General features: G+C 35.4%; 1 protein-coding gene across 1 annotated transcript in view; it reads left to right on the plus strand.

Annotated features, from left to right (window-relative positions):
- The window catches only part of LOC143227023 (epithelial sodium channel subunit beta-like), a 42,755-nt gene extending 20,452 nt beyond the window's left edge, over positions 1-22,303 (plus strand). Inside the window, exons 5-12 of the mRNA XM_076458567.1 lie at positions 4,088-4,248; positions 6,808-6,903; positions 11,818-11,920; positions 14,754-14,820; positions 15,418-15,475; positions 18,408-18,457; positions 20,415-20,490; positions 21,283-22,303. Coding sequence (XP_076314682.1) covers positions 4,088-4,248; positions 6,808-6,903; positions 11,818-11,920; positions 14,754-14,820; positions 15,418-15,475; positions 18,408-18,457; positions 20,415-20,490; positions 21,283-21,408 — 737 coding nt within the window. The 3' untranslated portion in view covers positions 21,409-22,303. The remainder of the gene's footprint in view (positions 1-4,087; positions 4,249-6,807; positions 6,904-11,817; positions 11,921-14,753; positions 14,821-15,417; positions 15,476-18,407; positions 18,458-20,414; positions 20,491-21,282) is intronic.
- Positions 22,304-24,302: the final 1,999 nt, after the last annotated feature.

Here is a 24,302-nt window from a genome sequence, read left to right on the forward strand (position 1 = left end):
GCGAGTTAGAATCCTAGTCACACTAAACATCTTCTGCTTCTGGGTAGTTAGGGGGCGCTCGACTCGTAATCTGAGAATCGTAGATTCGAATCCCCTTTACATCCATCAAACATGCTCACCCTTTCAGCCGTGGGGGCGTTATAATGTGAGGGTCAATCCCACTATTTGTTAGTAAAAGAGTAGCCCAAGAGTTAGCGGTGGGTGGTGATAACTAGTTGCCTTTCCTCTAGTCTTATGGGACGGTTAAAGCAGATAGCCCTCGAGTTGCTTTGTGCGAAATTCAAAATAACTCAGCCAGCGTTTGTTCTCACCAACTGGAACCAACTTACAAAAAACCTAATTCAAAGATTTATAATTTTATAAAGTGAATCCCAAAATATAAGAATTCATTAATTAAAAATGAACATTGATTTATAACAGTTTGTCAGAACTTTCTCGACATATTTTTTAACAAAATAAATTAGTATAATGAACTAAAACATGACGACTCATGTTTCTTCAAATTATATTCCTGTATTAGAGCATGTCACGTGACGCTGCTACTTTTATTCGAGAAAATACCTGAGTAAAAAGAAAGCACATGAAACGTATTAGAACTTTCCCAAGTATTAAGCACTGGTGCAAGAACAAAACGCGCCCTTGTTGATATGCGTAGCTAGAGAGAAATGATATAAACACGAACTATTGTTCGCAGTTGTATCAAATTAGCAGTTCGTTAAATGAAAAAATAAACTTTAATCTAATGTCGGATAGAAAATTATTTTTTTTTATAAGCCAACAACCAGTGTTGATAATAATAATAGTTAGACAGACATGTATTATTTCAGTTAAGTCTGAACTATTATACCTTTTACCTAACATTCAAAACAAGGTCGATTTTAACAAGTTTACCTTTGGAAAATAATTGTTTTAGCACATTTTTCTTTATAAAGTAACTTGAAGGCTTAACAAACGTTCACGATATTCACGAAGGCTCGCAGAATAAGAATGAATGCAGACAAAAGAAAACAAACACAGAGACAGCTTTTAGCTTGCAGTTTTCACTGTTAGGACCATAAACGAAAAACGTTACGACAGTATATAGCTATTAACGTTTCAACTTGAGATAACTCGACTATGTAACTTAGTTACTATGGTAGGGTTCGACAAATGGCTCGTAAATCTAGAGTTGGAGATAAAATGTCCAAAACGTCACGGAAATGAGTTAGAATGTTTTAATAGCATCCACCTATATTACAGATAATTCATGCTCTCCACTATGGACGGTGTTTAATGGTTCCAATGGTCACGCAAAGTGTTTATGGGTAATTTTAACCTTCACGTAAATCTACCAACTAAAGTAGACTGAAATATGAAGCAAACTAAAAAAATTCTATGGCACTTCAAGAAATATTCTACACAAGAGATTCCCACCAGACAAACTGATATGATTTACAGCAATGATGAATTAACTTTGTTTACTTTATGTCCAACAGATTAATATTCGTACCAAACTATTCGTTGTTAAACGACTTTCTTAACCAAAGTGTATTTTCCAGTTTTGTTGTTTTTCCACCAGTTAACACTTCTTTAGAAATATATTTCCTAATTACCTAATTAGATGTAAGAAGTTTATACTCGCTATTCAAAGTCTTTATAAATGTATATTCAATTATTAGTCTATGAGAAAAATCGAAGTAAACGTTGGTGGCGCCACACCGACGCCAACCGTAGACGAAACCTAATTTATCAAAAACAGGAAACTATTTCTATATAAACTGTTGATTTAACATTTTATATTCCGATAAAGAGCTGTCACTTTCAATGCGCTAAACTAACAGATTTTTGGTTGTATTGGTAACCTTATTTTGATTGTTTTAAGAACCTACTTTTCAGTGGTTTGGTACCCAGATTTGGTTTGTTTTAAGAACCTGGTCTGGTAACCTGATTTCAATTGTTTTGAGAACCTGGTTTCCAGTGGTTTGGAAACCTGGTTTTAATTGTTTTGAGAACCTGGTTTCCAGTGGTTTGGAAACCTGATTTCAATTGTTTTGAGAACCTGGTTTCCAGTGGTTTGGAAACCTGGTTTTAATTGTTTTGAGAACCTGGTTTCCAGTGGTTTGGAAACCTGGTATTAATTGTTTTGAAAACCTGGCTTCCAGTGGTTTGGAAACCTGGTTTTAATTGTTTTGAGAACCTGGCTTCCAGTGGTTTGGAAACCTGGTTTTAATTGTTTTGAGAACCTGGCTTCCAGTGGTTTGGAAACCTGGTTTTAATTGTTTTGAGAACCTGGTTTCCAGTGGTTTGGAAACCTGGTTTTAAGTGTTTTGTGATCTGAATTTGGTTGTCTTGAGAATCTAGTTTCATAGATTCAAGATCGGAGTTTGACAGATTTGATTTTGGCATATTTTGGAATTCTATCTTTTGTACTTTGTTGTTTCAACTGTACTCGAAGTAGCTAGGACTACACGAGTTTTCTTCCACCGTTCTTAAAATGAAAATAATCAATATTAAAACTGCTAGTCTAAATGAGTATTTTTAGGTCCGTATAAATTTGTTGTTTTATTTGAGATACAAACTAAATTTGACGAAATGAGAAATTTAAATGAGTAGACCAAGTCCCAATGGAAAACTAACTTCATAAACACTTTAATTTGTCAGTTTGTTTGTTTAGAATTAAACTCAAAGCTGCACAATGGGCTATCTGTGCTCTGCCTATCACGGTTATTGAAACCCGATTTTAGCGGTGTGAGTTCGCAGACATGCCGCTGAGCCACTGGAACTCAAACGCTTCAATAAAACAGATTCGTCGCTACAACTGCCGTGTAGACCATCGGAAATTCATGTGCTATGAGACGGTACAATTCCATTGTTAGAAACTAGTAATTAGACAATGATTTAAATATTAAACTATTAGTAATAGTAATATTAGTAAAACTTGACAGAACGACAAGAAGTACAGCTAAAAACTTGTACCACTTAATCTTAATGGGATTTTATTTCACCTTTGTGCTCAGTGACATGACTTTGTAATGTTCTTGTTGTAATTACGACTTTCCATCTATGTTAGAGTGTGGAGAGTCCAGAAGCAATTTGTTTATTTAGTTTTGAAACAGTGTCAACTCTTGTCTCTTGAAATACTGTAATCAACTAGCAGGATTTGTTTGTTTGTGTCTGAATTTCGTGCAAAGCTACTCGAGACGTATCTGCCCTAGACGACCCTAATTTAGTAGTGTAAGACTAGAGGTAAGGTAGCTAGTCATCACCACCTACCCCCAGCTCTTTAGCTACTCTTTTACCAACGAATAATGGGATTGAGCGTCACATATAGCTGACCGCCTCCATAGCTGATGTGAAGGGGATTCGAATCTGTGATTCTCATATTACGAGTCGAGCGCCCCCTAACTACCCAGGAACAGAGCAAGATGAAGATGATATAGAAGGGAGTCCAGACAGTATCCAACTCGTTCTCGTTGTATCTGTACGTATTATATCAACATCAACTTTGAAACGTATTAAAGTTAGCTACGTCATAATATCCTTAGAACTCAAATTGTAAAAAAAAAAAAAAATCAATAAAAGTCAATAACAGCGTCACTTCCGCTTTTTTTTACTCAAGATGTCATCCAATCAGCTGCAAGTCAAGCGTCATAGTGAATGATAAATGCCGAGCTCTAGCGGAATCGAAATAAATTATTATTTTAACTATCGAGTGTTCCGGGAGAACTGGAATCGAACTGAACCATCGCCACGTGCTACAAAGCTGGAATTTGCCTACTGGGTAACCGTAACATTAATAACTACTTCAGTCAGTAAACAAAAAAAGATATTTTTACGGTCTAATGTCAGGTACAAACTCGAAGTAGTTTTTGATCTACAGAACCATGTCCATATTGTTTGGGTTCTCACAATATTTGAACACCAAATATGCACTCTTCTTATCGCAATGTCGTAACGTTCACCAAATTCCAATTCAGAAGTAGAGCGGGTTTCCTTAAATGAAATTTGAACAGTCACAATTTCCATCTATTATGTTACATAAAGTGTATAATTAATGAATCCTCTGATATTTTGTTTTTGCGTATTCTAGTGACGTTTTGTATTTCAGAAATAAAGCTCTACATAAACCTGAACGCGAGTGACTACACGCCCATAGATTCCACCGTGAGATCCAAAATCATGATACATTCTCCCTACATCATTCCAAAAGGGAACTATCAAGCAATGGAACTTCTGCCCGGATTCCATTACAAAATACGAATTGATAAGGTTTGTTTATCACGTACTTTTTTAATGAGTTCCATCAAATAACAAGATAGTAAAACTGTTCATGACTGTGGATTATTTAATGTTTTGTTTTTAATTTTCTGTTCAGCCTTAAGCCTCTGAAATTCTTAAGGATATTTTCTTAGCTTCCCCCACCCTCACCCCCACACCCAAACCAGTGGCTTAACAGAAAGTCTCTAGAATTATGACGATAAAAATCAGGTTTCGAAACCTGTAATAGGTACAACACCAAATAGCCCATTTTGTATGTTCGTACTTAACAACAAACGAAAACAAATTCAGACAAATAAAATATTTCACTGGATTCTATTCTGTTGGAAGCTTCCAAACAATGTGACTTTGTTCTTAACAACAAACGAAAACAAATTCAGACAAATAAAATATTTCACTGGATTCTATTCTGTTGGAAGCTTCCAAACAATGTGGTATCTAAACATATGGCTGTCCTTCTATGTTTGGACCAAGTATTTTGCAAAAGTAAAGTGTAAAAAGCGACAGAAACTTCAAAAAACTTATATCAAGTCAAGTAGTTCATTTCTATTGTTTTCAGTGAAAAAGAATCATTTCTACATTTTCTTCTTTATTTTTGTGTTTCAAAATATTTTCTCTCATGAAAAAATTCATTCTTACGGTCATACAACTAATGTAAAAAAAGTAAAAAAATTCAGTTTGTTTTCAAATATAAAAATACACGATGGGCTATTTACGCAGCGCCCTCCACAACCACTGAAACACTGTTTTTAGATTCGTAAGCCTCCGGACTTACTGCTCTATAACTTTTGAAAGAAGGGGAGATTTTTCTCCGAGGAAGTTCACTGTGCTGTTACATTTAAGAACAAAGCTACACGAAGGCTGTCCGGCCCTAATTTAGCAGTGTATTTCGGGCCGGGAATACATCGGCTGTAGTCGTGGTTGAAATGTTATTTATATGATATCAGGCTGTCTTAACAACCATTTTTGTAGTGTGAGTGCAATTTTTCTTCAAATTAATTGCGTCACAGCTCATCAGAAGCAGAGTAAGTATTATTTTCTAAATTATTCTGTTCATTATTCAAAAAGAACTGAAGATAGAGCTATTTGGTTTTCTTCATCCTAGGCCCGGCATGGCCAAGCGTGTTAAGGCGTGCGACTCGTAATCTGAGGGGCGTGGGTTCGCATCCCCGTCGCGCCAAACATGCTCGCCCTCCCAGCCGTGGGGCGTTATAATGTGACGGTCAATCCCACTTTTCGTTGGTAAAAGAGTAGCCCAAGAGTAGCCTGTGGGGGAGGGGTGATGAGTAGCTGACTTCCCTCCAGTCTTACACTGCTAATTAAGGAACGGCTAGCACAGATAGCTCTCGTGTAGCTTTGTGCGAAATTCAAAAAAACAAACAATCCTCATCCTAAATTTCTAATTGTTACTATTGTTATTAATATCCATGTGAAATTAAAAACTATTGTATAATAATATTTCAAGCACACTGTATCTACTATATCCCACACCGATAAGACCTCTCGCACAGTACCATGGATCGCCAGGCCGACTGGAACACGAAAATCCCAGTTGTGACTCGCACACTGTTATATCAGCGGATAGAAATGTTTGTGTTTGTCTACACGTTAACGATAACATAAAACTGTAAAATAAATAAGATGTCTTTCTGAATAGGTTTAACTCTCTAGCGTCCAACGGTAAACTTGTTGGCTTCAAACAGTAAAATAAAAGTCTTGCTTCACTTTCTATGGTGCGCATCTAGCAGATAACTTGTTTGTTTGTTCTTGAATATCGCACAAAGCTATTCGAGGGCTATCTGTGCTAGCCGAGCCTAATTTAATGTAATACTAGAGGAAAGGCAGCTAGTCATCACCACCCACCGCCAACTCTTGGGCTACTCTTTTACCAACGAATAATGGGATTGACCGTCACATTATAACGCCCCCACGGCTGAAAGGGCGAGCATGTTTGGGGCGAGGGGGATGCGTACCCGCGACCCTCAGATTACGAGTCGCACGCCTTAACACGCTTAGCCATGCCGAGCCCAAGAGCAGATAGCGCATCGCTAAGTTTGCGCTTAAATGTAAACAGTTTAATTATCTAACATTCTGCTATGAGCCATCTAAATAAGAACACACAGTCGAGAAACCCTAAAAAAGTATAGTTCACGGATTTCTAATTAATGAGTTATGAATAGTAGTACGTATTATCTAAGGAATGTACATAAAGTAATCGTAATTAATTATATCGTTAAGGGAAGAATATAATAGTAAGCAAATTTCCAATCGATTTGTAAAGTTTAAATGTGTATATTTATAAATATTGTGTTATATATTCATACACTACTTGAATTTCTTTGATAAAGACTTGCCAATATATTATGAAATTTAAAAATAATTTTAAAACTGTAGAAGATTGAAAATTCGAGCACTCTATTGGTCAGACCTCTCCACGTGATATTCGATCCCTGATGATTTACTCTTGTTCTCGTTCTAACCTATACTCTGATGTGTGTTGGTTGTCCTATAATTGTGTTTTACGAAAATTACCGAGTTGTATACTTTCAGAAAACGGTGCGTTTCTTGCCTCCTCCGTACAAGACTGCCTGCTTGGACTACAGTGACATCAGAGAAGGAAGACAAAACGCCACCATGACAGTAGAGGTACAAATAAGCACAAGTTTGGTTTGGTTTGGTTTGAATTCGCACAAAACTACACAAGGGCTATCTGCACCAGCCGTCCCTAATTTGGCTGTGTAAGACCAGAGAGAAAGCAGCTAGTCATTACCACCCACCGCCAACTCTTGGGCTACTCTTCTACTAACGAATAGTGGGATTGACTTTCACATTATAAACATGCTCGCCCTTTAGTGTGGTTGAGATTCGAGCCCGCGACCCTCGGTTTACGAGTCGAGTGCCTTAACCACCTGGCCATGCCGGGGCCTTTATAACCACGAGATTTCGACCACATAAACATCGTTTTAAATTAGATAACTTCAACATTCAAGTGGCTCCGATGTGTTGAAATGCGCAAGAATTTGTTTTATTCTGCCATATAGTCTCTGTTTTGAAGACAGTATTGGAAAAGAAACTGGTTGGCTAATCATAACTGGGAATGCTTTAAACCTGGAATTCAACGATTTGTTAAATGTGTTTTCAGAATCTGCAGTATACAGTCATGTGATAAAGTTAGGACACCCTATGAAAGCCTGTGTATTTGTGCAACACTTTTGGATATATAGATATTTAATTTCAATTTCAACAATACTGGGAGATTATAGGAATATAACTAAACAATTAAAACTGAAGAAAAGACTTTTCAAGATCTTCTGTAAATGTAATTCTACAAAAATACATACTCTAACTGAGGAAAAAGTTAGGACACCCTACCCCCTAATAGCTAGTGTTACCCCCTTTGGCTTTAATAACTGCAGTGAGACGCTTCTTGTAGCCATCTAACAGTCTCTGACATCGATCTGAAGAAAGTTTGCTCCAGAATTCTTTCAGCTGTGAGATGTTTGAGGGGTTTCTTGCATGTACAGCCCGTTTCAAGTCACCCACAGCATCTCAATGGGATTAAGATCTGGGCTTTGACTCAGCCATTCCAGGACTCTCCATTTCTAAGTTTTCAGCCAGTCCTTGGTGGATTTACTGGTACGTTTTGGGTCACTGTCGTGTTGCAGGGTCCAGTTCCGCTTCAGCTTTAATTTTTGTTCAGATGGACTCATATGTTCCTCAAGCACCCCCTGATACACAGTAGAATTCATGGTGGATTCTATGATTGTGAGCTGTCCAGGTCCTGCTGCAGCAAAGCAGCCCCAAATCATGACACTTCCACCTCCATGCTTCACAGTTGGTATGAGGTTATTTTCCTGGAATGCTGTACTTGGTTTATGCCAAACATGTCCTCTGTTCTGGTGTCCAAATAATTCAGTTAATGTTCATCTGTCCAAAGAACATTATTCCAGAAGTCCTGGTCTTTGTCTACATTCTCTCTGGCAAACTTCAGTCTGGCCTTGACGTTTCTCTTAGAGAACAAAGGTTTCCTCCTTGCACACCTCCCATTCAAGTTAAACTTGTGCAATCTCTTTCTGATTGTAGAGGTATGCACTTTCACATCAACAGTAGCCAGAGCCTGCTGTAGGTTAGGGTATTTGGAGACCTCTTTTAGCATCTTGCGGTATGCTCTCGGGGTGAACTTGCTAGGACGACCAGACCTGGGCATGTTGGCAGTTGTTTTGAAAGCCCTCCACTTGTTGACTATTTTACGGACAGTGGAATGGCTGATTTCAAAATCTTTTGGGATCTTTTCAAAACCCTTACCAGACTCATAAGCTGTTACAATTTTCTTTCTGAAGGCCTCAGACAGCTCTCTTGCTCTCACCATGGTGCTCACTCTCACTTCAACAGTCAGGAACACACCAAACTAAATGTCTGAGGTTTAAATAGGGCAAGCCTCATTCAAAATGCTGAGTAACGATCTTCTAATCATGTGCACCTGGTGTGATACACCTGTGTGTGAGTCGAGCCATTTTAAGTGGGAATAAATGTGGGAGTGTTCTAAATTTTTCCTCAGTTAGAATATGCATTTTTGTAGAATTACATTTACAGAAGATCTTGAAAAGTCTTTTCTTCAGTTTTAATTGTTTAGTTATATTTCTATAATCTCTCAGTATTGTTAAAATTGAGATTAAATATCTATATATCCAAAAATGTTACAAAAATACACAGGCTTTCATAGAATGTCCTAATTTTTTCACATGACTGTATAAGGGGATTACACATTTTGGGAATAAAGTTAGAAAAAACAGAAATAAAAATAATTTTATTATTATATGAAGATTAATGGTTGTTTTTTTTTCTAACATTAAATATCTTTTATCCTTTTCTTCTTTCAATTTCTACGCATGCGCTATACATATTAAGTCATACAGGTGCAATAGGCATCCAATATCAAGGAATCTTTCCGTCTGTCTGTGGACACATTTCTTCCTAAACGAGGTGTCCGATCCAGACCAAACTTGGCATGCTAACTTCGCAGTACAAAAACAAACCAAATTCGTGTTAAACTTTCCTATTTATTGAAAAAATTAAAATATTTTATAGAATAACTCTAATGTCGTTACTACAGTAGCTATTGTTGAGCTTGAACAAAACTTACAGCTCAACAAAAGTTTACAATTGAGAAATTCTAAATAAAATATTCAATATATAGTGATAAAATATCCAGCTACAATGCGGAAAAAACATATTGTTTCTGTCTCGTTAAATAATTCACACCTTTTAACTTCTAGTTGCAATTTAACTAGTTAGAACAAGCGTTTAAGCCTAATTTAAAGAAGATTTTCATTGTGAAAATGTTTTTAAAGATATTTCTCACTTCTTGATGTATAATTTTCCGTAGAAGCAAACTTCAAGACTATTATTAGATTTAATGCCTTCAATTCACCAAATCCAAGCAGTAGAAATCTTGACCACATCTCTACTGTGAAATTGGCTTTCGTGAACAAAAAGTGATGCAAATCTATCAACTCTACTGCTACATCTCCTCACTTACTATCCACTCCTCATGTTTTGCAACACTTTTCTTGACAAATGAAAGCTATTGGAAATCCACAAAGATATTTTATTCATTTTGAGGCCAAAATTAAGGTTCAGATTTTGCGCATTTTCAAGAAAGAAAAAGGTGAATGAGTACAGTCTCCTTAAAATAACCTACAAAACCTTTAAGGTAAAACATTTACTGTGCATTACAAGAGCTACAAAAAGAAAAAAAATTGTGGACTGAGAGTTCACGTTCATTTGTAAGCTTTCACCGGATCTATCAGGCTTTCATCAAGGGCACAGCTGAGTATGCAAATTATACATCTGTTCAACTTCATTTTACATCCTTTGTAGAGCACCAACATCTTTTAACGGTCTTAAATAAAGTAACAATTTGTTTTGCCAGTAAAACAAAATCATATTTAAATTTAATTTCCCAGATCAACCAAGTAATCATTGTTTTATCCCCAGTTTGAAAACATTATATCTAAATACTACAAAATTACCATTTCAGCTTTAAAAACTAGCGATGTGTTGGTAAACAATAAGCCTAACAAAGAAGACTCAATCATTCTCACTTTTTGTAGCTTGTATTATCATGACTGAGTCCAGGTAAGGCAGCTAGTCATCACCACCCACCACCAATTCTTGGGCTACTTTTTTTACCAATGAATAGTACGATTGACCTTGATATTACAGTGCCCCCACGGTTTAAAGGACGAGCGGGTTTGGTGTGAGAGGGATTTGAACCCGCGAGCACCGTTATGAATATATTCCCATTATTTACGTTGTTTTCCTTTGTAAGCTGTAAATCTAGCTAGAGGACAATAAGTACATATTAAATTAACCTATGATCACGATTATCTCTGTTTTTCTAGTAGCTCAGTGGTAAATCAATACGCTTATAACGCTGAAACTTGGATTTCGAAACACGCAGTAGAAACAAAATTTTGGTAGGAGATTTTTGTAAATTTAATAACAAACGAACGAACAAGTCCTAAGTTAAAACCAATCAGAGCACGGCATTGTCGAAACATTTATTATGTTTCTACATTTAATATTGTTGTGCCTACAAATCATATGTGTTATGAATATCTTTGTTAATATGCTATACTACCTTCTTCCATAAGGAACTGAACATATTATCGCCTAAGTTGGCGTTTTAACAGGACTGTTTTCACACCTATTTTAACACATTTCAGCTGTGTATTTGTTTGCTTTTTGGATTTTGCGCATAGCTACTCCAAGAGTATCTCAGTCATTCATAATTCAGCAGAAATAGACTTGAAGGACATCAACAAGTGAACACCACCCACCGCCAACTCTTGAGCTACTCTTTTACCAACGAATAGTGGGATTGACATTATAACGCCCCTACGGCTAAAATAGCAAGCATATTTGGTGCGACGGGGATTCGAACCTGCGACTCTCAGATTACAAATGGGCATGAACTCACTTTTCAAGCATCATAAGGCAAATGTGCTGTTATGTTTGTCTGTTTTTATTTAGGAGGGATAGATGAGACTGATTGTAAGCTGGTACACATAGAAATAAAAACCACAGAAGCAGAACTATTCTCTTTTCTTTGTCTTCAGTTGGTCTTATAAAGATTTTACAATCTAACCCCAAACAGTGGTGTTGACGATTTGTATTCTAGATTAAAAAGGGCAATTTTAGGGCATAAATGCAAAAAACAGGAAATTACGTCACTATCTAACCTGTACAGTTGTTTCAGTAGTTTTCTCCTCTTGTTTATGTATCAGAATATTTCGGATTTAAATATCAAATTTTATTATTATTATAATAATATTCATAGGTATCCACACGTCACCAAAAATTCAAAACTTTAAAGCGTAGTTTCAAAATAACTCAAAACAAATAATTGTATTATTTACATGTTTTTTACGCGTCACAATAAGACAGATTTGTATTGTTTCTATGTCTTTTACACGTCATAACAATGAAAGTATATTGAAGAAAGTTGAGCTATCGAGAACACTTTCATTTATCGATTATCGTTTAACGTTCACACAGGACTGTTTTGACCATTGCTTCTGGGAAACAAGTCAAGAAGTGTGTGGATGCACCAATGAAAGACTCGCTGTTTTGCTTGGAGGACAAATTTGTGAAAATAACGGTTAGTGGAGACTGTTTTTGTTTCTGGGTGGATTTTCAAGTTTCTTATCATTAGCTTATCTTTATTTGTCGTAAAGTGATCAGGTAACGAGTTTAATCACAGATTATAATATGGCCACAGACATGGAAAACCTGAAGATGTCAAGAGAACTGAACTCAAGTAAAATGTGTGAAAGAAAGTTAAATATTTTTGAACTAGTAAAATGTTAGCACCCTAGGAAAAAATTCACTTCATAAAACAAGGATAGCCTGAAACTTATAAACTGGAATTATTTTAATATTAAGCTATTTCTACTAGTTTCTTCCAAAATTAAAATGGATGGATTTTTTGTCTAATTGTACGTTTTATGCTCTGTTGCTAGAAGCTTTCAGAAGTTTGTTTGTTTTAGAGCAAAGCCATATTGGACTATCTTGTGTGTCTACGACTAGAATTCGAATCATGGATTTTAAGTCTATAAGCTCGCTACTGCCCAAAGGGAAATCCTTTTATAGGCTTTGTACAAAGAAAACACTACAAGTATGAACAGCTGCAATAGACAAAGATTTTAATGTTACTTTAACATTTATATGCAAGTACCAAAATGGTACCTTTTACCTGGAAAATAAAAACGTCAGAAAAAAATAAAAGTTCGCTTTTCGCGGCCACCCTGATTGAAACTTTCGTTCAAATTTATTTCAAGTCCTCTAGAGTTGAATGTGTTTCACCTGAAAGAAGAGTGAGTCATTTGTACTCGTACAAACACGTGTCGCGTGAAAGTCAATAATTTAATAAGAATGACATCTGGCCCGCCATGGCCAAATGGTTAAGGCACTCGACTCGCAATCTGAGTGGTGTGGGCTCAAATCCCTGTTACACCAACCATGTTAGCCCTATCAGCTGTGGGGGCGTTATAAACGAGGTCAATCCCGCTAATAGCCCAAGTGTTGGCGGTGGGTGGTGATACTAGCTGTCTTCCCTCTATTACGGACGATTAGTGCAGATCGCCCTCGTGTAGCTTTGCGCAAAATTCAAAAACAAACAAACTCTGATATCTACGAAATGTGCGCTATGCTTAACCCAAACCCAATATTATTAACACTAAATCTGCCGTATATGAACCTAGGTATCTTCATTTATGTAACAACATGGGTTTTCCTCACGTGATGTTCGGAGGTGTCAATATCCTCCTTTCTAATCTGACGAAGTGGAAAATTACAATAACTCTTTTCAGTAATTTTATAGAAATAGTGAATTAACGTAAGCCTAATGAACCGTTTAGTTGGTTGTCGTTGTGCATATTGTAAGCCTGTTTCTTTTTCAGCATGTCGGAAAATCTGGTGGACCAAACAGTGGCGACCAGTGACTTCAGTTAAACATTATAAACACGCTACATGGCCAAAAGTATGTGGACACCCGACCATCAAACCGATATGTGCTTGTTGAATATCTCATTCCAAAACCATAGGTATTAATATGGAGTTGGTCCCTCCTTTCCTGCTATAACAGCCTCCACTCTTCTGGAAAGGCTTTTTACAAGATTTTGAAACATGGCTGCGTGAATTCACTCCTATTTAGCCACAAGAGCATTAGTGAGGTCGGGCACTGATGTCAGGCGGGAAGGCCTGACTCGCAGTCGGCGTTCCAATTGATCCCAAAGGTGTTCGATTGGGTTAAGGTCAGAGCTCTGTGCAGGCCAGTCAAGTTCTTCCACACCAACCTCGGCAAATCATGTCTTTATGGACCTCGCTTCGTGCACAGGGGCATTGTCAGGCTGAAACAAAAAACGGGCCTTCCCCAAACTGTTGGTACCAAATTGGAAGCACACAATTCTATTGAATGTCATTGTATGCTGTAGTATTAAGATTTCCCTTCATTGGAACTAATGAGTCTAGCCAAAACTATGAAAAACTGCCCCAGACCATTATTCTTCCTCCACAAAACTTTACAATTAGCATTATTCATTCAGGTAAGTAGCATTCTCCTGGCATCCGCCAAACCCATATTCGTCTGTCAGACTACCAAATAATGAAGTATGATTCATCACTCCAGAGAACTCGTGTCCACTGCTCCAGAGTACCTTGGCAGTATGCTTTACAGCACTCCAGCCGACGCTTGGCATTGCGCATGGTGATCTTAGGCTTGTGTGCAGCTGCTCAGCCATGGAAACCCATTTCATAGAGCTACCGACAAACAGTTCTTGTACTGACGTTGCTTCCAGAGGCAGTTTGAAACTCGGTAGTGAGCGTTGCAACTGTAGACAGAGGAGGTTTACGCGCTACTCGCTTTAGCACTCAGCGGTCCCCGTTCTATGAGCTCGTGTGGCCTACCGCTTCGTGGCTGAGCTACTGTTGCTCCTAGACGTTTTTACTTCATAATAACAGCACTTACAGTTAACAGGGGTAGCTCTAGCAGAAATGAAATTTGACGAATTGACTTGTTGGAAAGGTGGCGTCCTATGACAGTGCCACGTTGAAATTCACTGAGCTCTTCAGTTCGATACATTCTTTAATAGCCAATGTTTGTCTATAGAGATTGCATGGCTGTATATTTGATTTTATGCACCTATTAGCAATGGGTGTGGCTGAAAATATCCGAACCCACTAATTAGAAGAGGTGTCCACATACCATGTGGTATATATATATAGTTAAGTTGGAATTTACACAACTAAGCCTAACTTGACACAACTAAGCCTAAATTTACACAACTAAGCCTAAATTTCCATTATTTCTGGTCCTACCAAACCTTACACCAGTTTTATACCATCCTAAGGTAACAAACTCTACTTATTTACTTTCATCATTCCAAAATTCTTATTTACGATCTGTGTTTTTGTCTCTGATTTTCACTGTTTAGATTGCTTAGACGAGGTTTACAAAAAATCATTCAACTCGTGTTTCACTAGGTGTCCAAAGGCCTGTAGGTAAGAGCCTCCGAATTAGTTGGTTTCGGATTATTTCCTTTACACGTTGTAACTGAATTTATTACTATATTGTTAGTAAAAGAATATATGGATGCATTAACAATGGCTTTCTTAGACATACTGTAAAAAGAACTTGAATCGCGTAACTTCTAAAAATTGTATTTACTGTTTGTTTTGGTTGTTAATTAGGGTGATTATTAAAGTGTTTTATCTGTCACGTGCAAATATTGTATGGGTAGAATCATTATGAAACATAATAAAACAATAAAATAAAGGTTTTAATTAAATAACAACAGAAAATTGGCTCGCCCTCATTATGTCAGGATTTATCGAAATGTAAATATTACACCAACTGCTATTAAATATAAAATCAATTATCACACACTAGTATCGGTAGATATTTGTGCTACAAATACGTCTTTAAAATTACTCGTGTTTGTACATGTACAATTTTTATTTACTGATCTAATGAATTATTGGAAATTATCTAATATTGAAAGCCACCTAAAGTCACGAAAACAAAGTATAGCATCACATACTGCTGTGTGTTTCAGGTAAGCCTAATATGGCAACTAATACTCTACTATGATTTTCTAGGGAAGAAAATTACAACATAATAGGAATGGATTCTCTCCCATGGCCAGTTTTCCTTCATGTAAGTATTACAGTAGTATCCTTGTAGTAGTTAAGTAAAGTTTGTTTGTTTTGTTTCGAATTTCGTGCAAAGTTACACGAAAGCAATCAACCCTAGGCGTCCCTAATTTAGCAGTGTTAGACTAGAGGGAGAGCAGCTAGCCACCACCACCCACCGCCAACTCTTGGGCTACTCTTTTACCAACGAATAGTGGGATCGACCGTCACATTATAACGCCCCCACGGCTGAAAGGGCGAGCATGTTTGGCGCGACGGGGATGCGAACCCGCGACCCTCAGATTACGAGTCGCACGCCTCAACACGCTTGGCCATGCCGGGCCAGACTAGAGGGAAGGCAGCTAGTCATCACCACACACCGCCAGCTCTTAAGCTACACTTTTACAAATAAAAACCTGAGATTGACTGTCTTATTATAACGCCTTCGCAGCTGGAAAGGTAAGCATGTGTGACGAAAATTCGAACCAAAGAGCCTCAAAGTACGAGTCGGACGCCCTAACCACCTGGCCATGCCGGTTGTAATTTGGATAAAAAAACACTAAGTATTACAGTAACAGCCTGTGAAATTTTATGTAGTGTACAGTAAGTATTACAGTAACATCCTGTAGAACTTTATGTAGTGAACAGTAAGTATTACAGTAACATTCTGTAGAACTTTATGTAGTGAACAGTAAGTATTACAGTAACATCCTGTATAACTTTATGTTGTTAACAGTAAGTATTACAGCAACATCCTGTAGAACTTTATGTAGTTAACAGTAAGTATTACAGTAACATCCTGTGAAACTTTATGTAGTTAACAGTATTACAGTAACATCCTGTAGAACTTTATGTAGTTAACAGTATTACAGTAACATCCTGTAGAACTTTATGTAGTTAACAGTAAGTATTACAGTTACTTGATTACCTACTGTGTAAACTTAGGTACGTTTGCATTGTTCTATTATTTTCCAACCATATAGTGCGTATTTGTAATACATTTATTGACATATTTTATTTATCTACGGTTCCCTACTATACAACAAGCTGTGTAAAATGTAATAGACACAGACTAATTGAATTCGTAATCCAAAACTACCATACGTACTTGAATTGGTAATCTAAAACTACCATACATACTTGAATTGGTAATCCAAAACTACCATACGTACTTGAATTGGTAATCCAAAACAACGTTACATACGTAATCGAATTGGAAATCCAACACTACAATACATATTTGGATTCGTAATCCAAAACTACCATACATACTGGAATTCGTAACTCATAACTACCATACTTTCTTGAATTGGTAATACAAAACTAGCATACGTACTTGAATTGAAAATCCAACACTACAATACGTACTTGAATTGGTAATACAAAACTACCATTTATACTTGATTTTGAAATCCAAACTACTCTGTGTACTTGTATTGGTTATCCAACACTACAGTACGTACTTGGATTGGACATCTAAAATTGCCATACGTACTTGAATTGGTAATACAAAACTACCATATGTACTTGAATTGGTAATACAAAACTACCATATGTACTTGAATTGGCAATCCAACACCACAATACGTACTTGAATTGGAAATCCAACACCACAATACGTAATTCAATTGGAAATCCAACACCACAATACGTACTTGAATTGGAAATCCAACACTATAATACCAAAAGTTATCTGTGCTCTGCCCACCACGGGTATCGAAACCCGGTTTCTAGTGTTGTAATTCCACAAACATACCGTTGCATCATTGTGGGGTAGGTGGCACAATGTTTATGAGAATTTGAAATTGCATTAAAGATAGAAGAGTTGTTAATCTGGGATGCCAATTTATGGGAAAGGGAAAGGTGAGACAATGGTCATAACGGTCACTTCTGGTCCATACAGTACGTGACGTAATCAACTACATGGTATTTATTAAAGCGTTATAAAATATTATCACAAATTATCTGTCAAGGAGACTAGAATAACTTGTTTCATTCGTTTGTTTGTTAAATGTCGCGCAAAGCTACACACGGGGACAATGTACAATAATAATCCCTAACTGTGAAGACAGTTAACCAACACCACCCACCGCCAACTCTTGTCAGACCGACTAATGGGATTTACCCATAATACGGAGTTCACTTGCTTGTTTGATTTTGTTGTGTTGTTATGTTTGTTTGTGTGTGTGTGTTTTCGGTGGTAACTGGAATCGAACATAATTTTTTTTTTTTAAATTCACAAAAATTTGTTATTCGTTTGGAAAACTCAAGAGTGAGCAGAAAGTTCGTGTAATATGAAACACATTTACGAGAAAAAATATTACTAGAAATCATGAGTAATGCAACCTGAATAACTCATAAAATCGTACGACTTCTGTTTGGATCTGTCAAATGTTGCTGGATTCAAATCCTTATCAAACTACAAATATTCCCTGTTCTTTAAGCTGTGAGTGCATTAGAAGAGTGACAGGCCTATGACAGTGTAAAGTATTTGGTTGGTTGGAATTTCATACGAAGCTGCACATAGTATATCTGTGCTAGTCGTCCCTAATTCAGCACTATAGAACAGGGCAGACAGCTGAATACCACCACCCACCGACAACTCACTAACGAATATTAGAACTAACCGTTATATCTTATCACAAACACGGTTAAAATGGTGACACGTTTGGCGAGCCACATTGTAGGGTGCTACTGACTGGTTGATTTCTCTTTGATCACTAGTTGAAAGTTAAGGCCGATAGGCGTTAGTAATTTTACTAATAAATAGAAAGTTTACATTATTACCACTGTTCTATAGCACTACATATTTTTAAGCTCTGTGAAAGTATAACTAAGCACAATACTGCGTGTTCATTTTCTGCTCCAAATTTTAACTAGATAAATAAATATGTTGTTTAATAAACATTTTTTTTCCGAGCTAAGAAAAATACATATATATATATATATATTTACAGGATTATGAAGATTATGAAAATATTTACTTTGAAAATACTAGTCAAGCTAGGTAAGTGGTAACTTTACTTATGAATTGGGACAGTTTGGTATGTCTTCTATCGACCTTTTTTTATCTATCATAATCAAGCCCCTTCAAGCCTTTATTTAGTCTTGACCATTTGAAAACTTTTAAGTCACCGGACCGAAGTTTCTAGGAAAATGTTGTCCAGCTGTAGAAACACTTAAACTATTATGAGACGTAACTGCGATACAACAATAGTTCTTGAGTGATGAATCAAAACGAAAAACTTCGATGTTTACAGAGTTTGACGTAACGTCATTCATGTTCTTTTTTCTTTCGCTGAAATTACAATTTGAAAGAAGAAAAAAACTAATCTAGTTGTCAATGGCTATTTACTTATAAGGCCACAATGTAATGCATCACAATTTTTGACACAATAGAAATTCAACTAAAATATATTTCTTTTTAAAATAGTTTCTATTATCCGAGTCTACAACGTATTCGTCTCAAACAACCTGAATAATTCGGTCGATATATGTTCCGCCATCTTCTATTGCTAGATCATATTATGGTAGAGTGTCTTAAATTATTCCTGTTATATGTATTAGCCGTGTATTACGTAGAAATACACGATGGTGATCTGATTGGGTAATTTTTTTTCAAAGAATAAGAAACTGCCGAGTTTATTGGCTTTCTGAATGACCCGCTTGCACCATTTAATTTTCTTTGATTTGTTTTGTTTGTTTGGAAATTTCGCACAAAGCTACTCGAGGGATATCTGTGCTAGCCGTCCCTAATTTAGCAGTGTAAGACTAGAGGGAAGGCAGCTAGTCATCACCACCCACCGCCAACTTGGCTACTCTTTACCAACGAATAGATTGACCGTCACATTATACGCCCCATTTTTAACGCGGGCGCGAACAATTTTCTTTGAATTAAAACAAAAGGTATAAATAACGTACACATTCAAATGTATAAATATAGTTAGTGGTTTGAAAAAAAATTACAAGGAAACCAGTACTCTAACGCAGTACATTTTTAAAGTTATTCCAAGCTTACTTTTTAACTGTTTTGCCACAGCGTTAAGATTTCGTTACGATAAAGCTTTGGTATGTTGATATTTATTTATTTTTTCTTAATAGTTAAACAGTTAAGGAGAGTGGCAGTTCTACTGACATTATTAATAATCCTTCTGGTATGTCGGGTTGGTTTCTCTCTTAACTATTTGGTAAAAAGAAATGCCAAATCCAGTCCATTTAACTGTAATTAGTTTATTCACTAACATTTTTTCACAGCCACATTTATTTTTAGGTCTAATTTCATAAACTTTTTTGTGTAGGCCTAACTACAAAAGCAACATTTCAGGGTAAAGTACTTATAACATTTCCGCGAAAATCTTATCGATTGGTCCAACTCACCGAGCAACTAGATAGCAAATTAGACGTAAATACTTTCACTTCTAACATTGAAAAATTTGTCTTACACTTCACTAAGTAACTGACAGCACTGAACTCATAAAGTCACTTTTTGTTTTGTTTTTCAAATCGTTGAATAGTAATTTACTTGTCTTAGTATTTTTGCCTCACTCTTATTTAACATTTCCAGAATAATAACAGACGGTTATATCATTATTAGCTCCCTCTAGTGAAGATCTAAATTAAAATATTAGAAAAGTACTGTACAGCTGGCAACAATTCCGGTATTAAATTGATCTATTAATATACAAACCTCTAGTTTTGCTAATCACACTATGCACAACTGTCCAATAATGCGTAGCGCTCTATTTTTATTTTATATTTTGTTAAAGGGGTACAAATGAATAGCCAACTTCTGTAATAATTTTAATAATTAATAAAATTTAATTTTTAATAAAAAACAAATCGTAATAATTGCGTTCACCTTCACATGACCTTTTACTAATGTTACGAATCACATTATTAAAAAATTAAATCTCGATGTTTAACACATGATTTTTTATTATTTTTTTAATTATTTATTTTGAAAGAGAGAGCTTATTACGCCTGAGAGTTTGGTACCCACGAATGATCGAAACCACGTATTCTCACCGCCCCAAAATTGAGGTTTGTAAAATATTATTTTTATTTTGTGTCATTATTATTATAACTTTATACTAGCCCAATTTATATAATTACGTAAACATTTTTTTGACGAAATTATAATAGGATATGAAATAGTTTTGACATAATTTTACAGATTGGTGGTGAAATAAATATAATATTGAATATCTGATATGGCCTACTCTCCTTGCATCATAACTGAAGACAAAAAGGATATTTTGTAAAGTTCTTACACTGTAGTCTGATTTTATTCATATTTCTAATGTTTTATACTTTTTTTTACAGAAAGTGTTATTAGCTGTTTAGCTAAATGTCACACTAGTTTTACTTTAATACCAATTTGTAATATGAAATATGAAAATACATCAATTCATTGTAATTTTGGCCAATACTCAGCATCAAGTAGGTCAATCAAAGAGAATTTCGATTAATTCAAACAAATCAGTCTCAGTCCATATGCTTTAGCTAATAAGTGTTTCGTTTTGCACAAAGTATATAAACGTACTCGATACAATCTACCTTGAGGTATATGTATTATTGTTTAGTATTCTCTATCTTAATTTGTCTGATGCAATGTCTCAGTTTCTAGTTGATTATCGCGTTTTATTATTCAACGTGAACTTATGTATTTTACATTATAAAACGTTTTTGTACGAAATACATAAATATATTGAATTCAATTAAATAAAAACATTTTGTCTTAAAAGTTTTACATCTGTAATACGGTTAACAGTAAAAAAATAAGTTACGTGAGAAAAAAGAAAAAAATTCTCAGTTCATTCATGTAATTTTTAGGGCATAGAGCTGTTTGGAGTTCTGGGAGGCTACATTGGACTCTGGTTAGGAATTTCTTTAATAACTGTATACGACTACATGGTTCCAGTGTTTGCACGAGCACTTAAAGCACTGAAAATAAGTTAAATCTAAGTATATAAAGTTTACTACCATACGCAAACGTTGCATATTTATTGTGTAAATAAAATTATTAATATTTATTTTTTGTTTTTTATTTTTTGGCACAACTCGGCTATTGAACATGTGTTTTTAAACTTGTAAAAAATTCTTCAATTTGCTAGTTTCAATGAAAAGTGTTTCGTTTGACAGTCTGAGTTACTAAATGTTGTATTTAATTTATTCATATTGTATTATTTTATGAAAGATGTGTTAATGTGTGTACGTACACGAGGGGTACGGGTTGGGGAAACTGTATTTAAATATGTTTATATTATGAAAACTACTTTGAAATTCGCTTGTGATTTTTCTGTGCCTCAACTGGTTAAAAGTTTCCATTCGTTAGTATACTTTTTATAAATTTATTAATGATTATTGTTTTTATTAAACGTACTTATTTATTTCATGTACTTACTTTTTAAATGCCACTGAAATAGTTTTCGAATATACAATTCATATTGTTTAATGTTCAGCATTTCGATCTTTTAAACTGTATGTATTTTGTCGTTGTTTATTAAGCCTAATGCAATATTTCAACGCGGTGTTTAAGGCTGCTGTTACTTAACAGGTATATTAAAAAATCATTTACTTTAAATTAGAATAACTACTCAAGATTTATGTTATCGATGTAATTCCAAAAACAGACGTATATTCATCCTGATAAAAGTTTAAGAAAAAAACGACTTCTACACTCCAGATAAATATATCAATGAATATATTTCCTGGAGTGAAAATGCAGTTTTTACTTAACATTTAGCAAAATGTGTAAATCCCTTCAATATGCACTACAAATTTTAAAAGATGTATTCAACTCTGTATGATGGAGTATTATATGTCATTGCTTGTTTTTACCCTAATAAATGTGCTGAATTATTATTGAAGTCTTACTCTTCACATTGTTGTCTATAGTATTCAGTCTACTGTCTTCAGAGAAGAAAAACATATCAAGATATTAACATTTTAACAATTTCTCTTCCAACAGAGTTCAGTTAGTTTTCAGGGGAGACTTGCATGGTTCAGTTCATCCTGTAAGTTTTATTCTATTCTTCTATATGATGCTTAAAAATCAGTTATTTTTCATCATAAGCATTGTACAAATACATTTCAAGTTGTTAACGACTTTATGTAATACATTTGCAAACATTCTTTACTAGGCTTAATGATGTATTACATATAGCTATAACCATTGGAAGAAAGTGTAATTTCTTCAACAGGCATATAAAAGTCTGTAGATCTATAAATAAAAATGCAACTAGAAATCCCCCAAGACATGATTTGGTGAGACGGTGTTTAGGATTATATGTTTAATCACCGAGCCTAAATTTGGTAATAGATTTTTATATTCCTGGACCCCATGTTCATACTTTTTCTCACAACTTCTTAGGTCAAACAAAACCCCAAAACTGGTCAAGATTAATGGGTCATGAGCTAGTGGGATGAAGCATGGCACACGTGCTTTAGAATCACAGGCAGGTATCATAATACGGTTCTTCTGATATTTGTTGTTTTGAATTTCACACAAAGTTACAGAGGGCTGTCTCTAATTTAGCAGTATAAGACTAGAGGGATGGCAGCTGGTCACCACCACCCACTGCCAACTCTTGCACTACCCTTTCACCAACAAACAGTGGGATTGATTGTAACTTATAACCCCCCTCACAGCTGAAAGGGCATGTTTGATGTGATAACAATTAAAACCCACAACCCTCATATTACACCTTTTCAGATAGGAACCCCCTTGATGCAGCTACAAGAGTAACTGGGGATAGTAGAGGTTTAACTTGATACATTAAGTCTCTGTGTATCATAAGGGGACTTTGAAATCCACAGCTTAGTGTGGGTATGTTTTGGCTAATAAATCTTATCATAAAAGCAACTTGGTGTTAGTACCATATGAAATGTGTTTATCTGCCCACATTTTCTGTTGTGCAAACCTAACTGTGCACTTCATAAAGCCAGTTCTATAAAACATCAATAACTTGTATAATACTACATTAATTAGTTTTTACTAGTAGAAAAAAAAAATACAAGTTCCAGATTTAAATCATTTTTAATGATATATAAAAATAAAACAGACTTTATTCCATTTTGATTAGTTTTGAATTTTGAAGACTAGAGGGATCTCTGCTAACCATTCCTAATTTTGGCTAGCTAGTCATCACGACCCACCACCAACTCTTGGGCTGTTCTTACCAACAAATATTGGGATTGACTGTCACATTATAATGCCCCCACGGCTGAAAGGGCAATTACGTTTGGTATGATGGGAAATTAAACCCACAAACCTCCATTTTGATATAAAGTTTAGAAAATTTGTATGTTAACCCTAATAAAGCTGCAAAAGCAAGAAGTTGGTTAAAATAAATTGTATACATATATGTGAAATATAAAATCCAACGTTTTCTCAAAGTGTGTAAGTCCCTCTAGTATGCACTAAAAATTTTGAAAGCTTTGCTCTACAGTAGTGGTAATTTTGGGGCATAAAGTAACAATAAATGTCATGTTTGAATAATCTTACAGCACAAGTAATGGTTAGCCTATTTGAATTGCTTATCTAATGTTGAATAATGCAGGAATAATCCATTTACTGGACCAAATTATCAAAGTGATGACAGTCATATGTCACTTTACTGACAAAATATGTCAAAGATAAAGGATGTACATCATCCAGTTGTCAAAATATGTTTCAATTTGATAAATAAGAACTGACATACAGTGTGAAATTCAATACCTAATCTAGAACTGACATACAGTGTGAAATTCAATACCTAATCTAGAACTGACATACAGTGTGAAATTCAATACCTAATCTAGAACTGACATACAGTGTGAAATTCAATACCTAATCTAGAACTGACATACAG

This window comes from Tachypleus tridentatus, chromosome 9 (assembly GCF_004210375.1).
Source record: "Tachypleus tridentatus isolate NWPU-2018 chromosome 9, ASM421037v1, whole genome shotgun sequence".
Lineage (NCBI taxonomy): Eukaryota > Metazoa > Arthropoda > Merostomata > Xiphosura > Limulidae > Tachypleus > Tachypleus tridentatus.